General features: G+C 33.0%; 1 protein-coding gene across 2 annotated transcripts; it reads right to left on the bottom strand.

The window, feature by feature from the left end:
- Nucleotides 1-1,984: 1,984 nt before the first annotated feature.
- Nucleotides 1,985-5,459, bottom strand: LOC139899309 (uncharacterized). 2 transcript variants are annotated; one of them, XR_011777412.1, is made up of 4 exons: nucleotides 5,073-5,459; nucleotides 3,576-3,717; nucleotides 3,307-3,453; nucleotides 1,985-2,149 (listed from the first exon to the last, which is right to left on the bottom strand). XR_011777412.1 is itself a non-coding variant. In XM_071882135.1 (3 exons), the coding sequence occupies exons 1-3, from the start codon at nucleotides 5,372-5,374 to the stop codon at nucleotides 3,370-3,372; spliced, it is 528 nt and encodes a 175-aa protein (XP_071738236.1). In that variant the 5' UTR covers nucleotides 5,375-5,459; the 3' UTR covers nucleotides 3,183-3,369. The 2 variants fall into 2 exon arrangements, 1 of the variants encoding a protein (XP_071738236.1); XM_071882135.1 differs by lacking the exon at nucleotides 1,985-2,149 and having other exon boundaries at nucleotides 3,183-3,453.
- Between the last annotated feature and the right edge of the window lie 350 nt (nucleotides 5,460-5,809).

Raw genomic sequence — 5,809 nt, 5'->3', positions numbered from 1 at the left:
ACCCAAAAGGCATTGCCGAGCTTGCAAAATTGATGGTTGAAACTGAGAAACATCTTTTATATCATATCGTTATGTATATCGGTTATTAAAGTTTGCTTTGGTTTTTTCCGAACTGCAACGGTCGAGAGATGTTTTTCGACAATGAAGTTTGTAACATCAAATTTGCGTAATAGGATGAATGATGATAAATTCTGATATTATTTTATGACATCACTCATTCAAAATCCTGACTTCGTCACTGGTTAAAACCCCATACCTTCATTTACTATGAACTCGTATTATAAAAAAACACGTAGTGCAAGAAATATCTTGTTGTATTGTATTTATTCAACTTTATAATTTTTCCTTTTACATTTGACCTTCTTTTACTTTCATTACATTAAGGGTATAAAAGAATATTATTATTATTATTATTATTTTCATCTATATATGTATGTATATGTATATGTATATGGAATTCAGAATCAATTTAGAATCTAAAAGAGATACTTATAATTGGGACCGAGGAAATCTCACATTACTCCAAAGATAACGTTACATATATAGTATGTGAAGCGTATGGGCATAATTTGAGCAACAAGCTAAGTGATGGAAACAACTTTTAACCATTTTCAACTATGTCTTGTAGTCTAAGATAGAAGCAACTTTTTGTTTGATAAAAAGGATATGAAATGTAGGACATATAAGTTGATGAGACATGTACTTAACACCCACCCATTAGAGTTAGTGGATGTATGTCAGGGAGAGGCACAAATGTTCATCATTTTGTGACATTATATGGTGGAACCTAAAATCAAATAAAATCCCACAAAACACAGACGAGATTCATGTCATAATCTTTCCTATTAGGATATTCTGGTTTGATGCAATCGTGTAATCGATCTGTTACGGTAATTGATAAGATTATGTTGTTGAAGTTGCTACTTGTGTATATCGACTGTTATAAACCCGGATTCGGGCCTTTGCAAATTTCACCAATAATCTTTTAATTAGTATGATGATGATTTGGGCCTGGGTGCAGTCCAGCTCGTGCCAAGTCCACAATTCAAATAAATGAATATTTACCTAACAAACGATATTCACCAAACTATATAACAAAGATACAACCTAAGTACATAACAAACGGCCATTTGAAACTACTTTTCAAGTTTTACGTTAATCAGTTAATTAATTAATATGTATAACTACACAACTAAAACATGAATAACTAGTGTCCGTTTGTTGTTGACAAGAAACATTGATCTGGGTTTGTTAATGAAGAAGAGATGTGTGTGGTGATATGAATTGACATTTTCACCCTCATATTTTAGGCGTGACAACATAAAATAGAAATCTTTTAACGGTCATTAGTGAGAGTAATCCAACCGTGTAATTAGTGAGGACTAATGTTGTATAATTAGTGAGAACTATGGTGATCATCCACATTGAAAAAAAAAAGTTTAATGGTTGATATGCAATATAGTATAAATCACAAGTGCTAACCACTGTCATTTTTCTTTAGTAAACGGTGACTAATCAGTATGATTACTAACAGTGATAGAAAGCAAGTACTGATCCAAAAGTCTGATAAATTAAAGTGAATACTAGAAAGTTACTTACTTGACTATAAATACACGATTTAAACCTTGAAGTCAAGTTTCAATATAGGGTGAATTACAAGTGAAAAATACCTAAATATTTAAATTTGACAGCATAATATACAATATAGCATTCTTTTGTAACTAGTTTAGAATGTGTGCTCAATTTGTCATGTTGATAGCGATCATATCAATCCGCATTGAATAGTTACTAACCCGCTATAAGTAACTTTGTAATTCTCTAATTCATAATCCAGAAATAGTTAATTCGCAAAATTAATGTCTGATATTAAAACTTACATTTGAACTATCCAAAGACAATAATAAAATTTATTCATTCACACACCATATACAAATTTTTTGTTAGTTTAGAACACGAAAGTCACTTGGAAATAGTAAACCTAAAGAACGGAACATGATCTTCATATCTCTTTGTGTTTAAAATACAAATTAATTCTCTGTAAGAGCTCTTCAATCATAACAACAGTAGACACAGCTAAAAAAAACAGCTATAAATATCATTACTTAATTAGGTTGAGCCCGTATTATGATTGTTCGATCATTGATAAGCCCTGCAGAAGCAATCATGTTTTCAGTCGGGTGGCAGTTAGCAGAAATTACCGTATCAGTTTTTCCTAGTTTTTGAAGCAAGTTCTTTCACTGTAAATCCCAAATGTACACACAGTTAACCTCTGAACTGTTTACAATATATTTGCCATTTGTCACCGAGAATGTAGGTTATATGTAATACATTTTATTGTCAGAGGTTCAGTAGATATACACAGTCCCTGTAAACAAAACGTATTGCATACAGCCCACGTATTCAGTGACGGATTGAAAATTTATTGTCAGAGGTTCAGAAGATAATTGTGTCTTCATTTTGGATTTACAGGGAATGAACTTGCTATGGAGCATGATTACTTTCCCGGAGCATATTGATGACTGAACAATCACAATATGGGTTTAACCAAACTAATTGAAAGCTATTGTTTACTTGTATCTATTTCTACATCTGTATAAAGTATACTTCGTTTTTTTCATCTTACAGACAACATGATTGCTTTTTAAAGGAGGGTTTACCTGCATGCGATCATCCTACACATATGTGTTATCTTCTACTAAAAGACAAGGTCTCAAAGTTGTAAAATATAAGGTTGAGCATGCTACTGAATTTAGATTGGTGTGTACCTTCATAATGACACTAAACCTAACAACTGAGTAATATCTGAAGGTTTAAAGGTGGCTAAATGGGCCGTTTGGTCGAGTTGGATAACCCGTCAATTCGTGTACATTTGGAGTTGGGTAAGGTTCCCCTAAAAACACTATTTGTCCAATCGTTTCATGTTCTATTAGCCCCGAGTCTGTTAATTGTGTTTTATTATTATAAAACGTTAATCTAAGTATTTGTACAAGTTGATTTAGTAGGTTGTAATGTTGCAGGCATTACAAGTACACTTTGGGCTGCTCATTTGACTGGTTTTATTTCTAAATATTCTGATAAGAGTGAAAGCACTCTTTTGTGTCTTGATATTCATTTCATCAATGTCGAAGCTGGCATAAAGTGAGTAAACGGTCATGCCTAGCTACTACTATGTTCCTGGTTGATTTAATAATACGTTAAATTTGGTTCATGTTTTATGAATCACGAGAACAAATTTTTACAAAAATAGGAGCAGTGATGCATAGAATAAGAAGTGATTATAGTGCTATGCCATCGTATGTGATTTACCATTTACATGCCAAAGTTAACTCTTCTGCCTGCTGCATGAGATGCAGGTTTCGAGCCAAAAAATTAAGGACTGTTTCTGATGCCAAAAGTGTCCTCAACGCCGCTAGTAACTTTCTTCCTCCGTTCAGCAATCATTTCAGTATATGACTGAATCAAATTATAACAACGATACAAATAAAGACCATTGCTTTTAAAAACTAATTGTGTATGCTAAATCAGTAAATCCTAATACTTAGACTGCAACCTTTGTAATAAGTTGTTTTGTGTACCTTTGGGTAAGAATAGAGAAAGATGTACCACCACATGCCAATCAACGTTGTAGCTGCTGACGTGGCAAAGACATTTTGTAATATTAGCCAGCTGCCAGCAATCACAGACACTCCAGTTAAGGTTATCGTCCATGGTTGACACCTAACAAACAATTGAAACCAAAGACAAGTAAGTTCCAAATCATGTACGTGCAAGAATTATATCATATTCATGAAATAGAAAATCCTAAAGGAAGAACGAATGGGGGATAGCAGAATCATACTTTATGCAATATGTCAAACAGATCACATGGACTGATCCATCATTCGATGTTAAACTGTAGACATAAACGTGTTGAAAGCCTAGCATAACACATATTGATTTATGATATATTCATTGGAGAGTTAAAAAAATTATTATAGATGGTTGGGTTGAACTTGATATACATATAGGAATGATCAAATATAGCAATAACGACATAAGGTATTCAATACGGATCTACTTTAAACAAAACGGAATTATGATGTCAAGGCAGCTTTCCTTTCACGGGCCATTATTTCTGTTGTACGTTACACATAACGGGTATATATATGAGGTTTTCCCTACAACCCGGGGAGGGCAAGTATTTTCTACTCAGATGTGTGCGGCCTAACTAGGTTATCACATGACCGTTTCCAACCCTTTTCATGGCCACTGCAAGATGTATTGCTAGTGAGTTTAACCTTGTGACCTCTTGTGAGGATATCAATACGTCACCCACAAGGCCATCAGCTAACACAAATCTAGCAATGTCTTTAAATAGATATTCACATAATGATATTAATTATAGCGGGTGGGTACATTGTTGACTCATAGTTTTCGAATTACATCCATTAAAATTCACATTGTAAGGTTCCGCACACAATGCTGAAAGTTATCAACAACAACATGGACAGTAATTTTACCTCAAACAGGCCCTTCTTTAACAACTTCAGTGTCATTACTCATTACACAAACAGCTAGAACTCAACCCAGAACACAGTTACACTATTTACATTGGATCATAGCAGGGACACCAATTAAGTACGGAGTATTAATTTACCGTTTTCTATCCCTTTCGTATATCAAGTAACTAGTTCAACGATGATCAGCCAACCCTTATATACCTCCTCATTCAATTGCAAATGTCTAAGACTAACAAATACCTATGCGTCATTTACGCAAGCAGTTAATGCTCAACTCAAAACAACAGAATTGGATCACAACATATAAACAAACCTAAAATAGCTAAATACAGATTTATCGTTTTCGTTAACTTTTTCTGATATAAACTTCTCAATTCAAACCTAATAACTTAATAATAAGAGCATTATTTGCACAAAAAGCTAAAGCTCAACTTAATACAATATAATTGTATTAAAACAGATACATGCTAAATCACCTAATTACCTAATCATAATTTAACTGTATCTAAGCTTAATGACATCAATTATTAACATTAGCATAGCTAAAAAATGCAAAACTGAAATAATATTTACCAAGCAGGTTTGGTGTCCCAAACCGAATCGTATTCCAGTGACAGATGGTTCAGATAACCGTCCATATCTTCAACTACACCGTCTTCATTCAAAAACCTGTTCGGATTAGATTTAAATTCATCATTATTCGGTTGTCCGTTTGATAAATTGTTACTGTGAACACGTAGGGTTCTATTACGTGAAGACGTTTGAAGACGTAGATTGATCTCCGGAAGAGATACGCCGGCGGATCGATGAATTTCCGGCGAGACAGTTACCGACGACGGAATAGAGTATAGAGAAAACTGAGATATAACTGACATTATCGCTTTGTATGTTGAAGAGAGGTACTGTACTTAAATATCTAGTCACTAATCGGTGTCGTTTAGATAGTAGCTGAAAAAAGTTTTTTCGTTGTTTTACTAAACAATGAAATGATTAAAAATGTTTTTTTTTTTCTCAAGTTTTAGAAATTGTAATTTGTTATTTGTACATACTCAAAAATTTTATTTTCGAGTTTATAAAACAACCTGATAAAGTTTTTTATTATTCTGGTTATTCAGAGAAAAAAATCATTGGGATATCTTGTAATGATTTAGGGTTTATAAAAAAAATTCGACTAAAACTTTCAAAGTGCTTGAAAATCATATAAGTAATATGAAATTTCCTAAACGATTATATTTTCAACATCTTTTTTTTTTTTTTTTTCTCAAGTTTTTTTTTTTGACATCAGTTTAGGATGACCAATTCAAGGACAT

This window comes from Rutidosis leptorrhynchoides, chromosome 3, assembly GCF_046630445.1.
Source record: "Rutidosis leptorrhynchoides isolate AG116_Rl617_1_P2 chromosome 3, CSIRO_AGI_Rlap_v1, whole genome shotgun sequence".
NCBI classification, from domain to species: domain Eukaryota; kingdom Viridiplantae; phylum Streptophyta; class Magnoliopsida; order Asterales; family Asteraceae; genus Rutidosis; species Rutidosis leptorrhynchoides.
This window is presented reverse-complemented; position numbering and strand designations above follow the sequence as displayed.

Coding starts and splice junctions, on each gene's coding strand:
- LOC139899309 (XM_071882135.1), bottom strand. CDS start 5,374: ATGTCAGTTATATCTCAGTTTTCTCTATACTCTATTCCGTCGTCGGTA. Junction 3,718..5,072: donor TGGGACACCAAACCTGCTTG/GTAAATATTATT, acceptor ATTGTTTGTTAG/GTGTCAACCATGGACGATAA. Junction 3,454..3,575: donor TTCTCTATTCTTACCCAAAG/GTACACAAAACA, acceptor AATTTGATTCAG/TCATATACTGAAATGATTGC.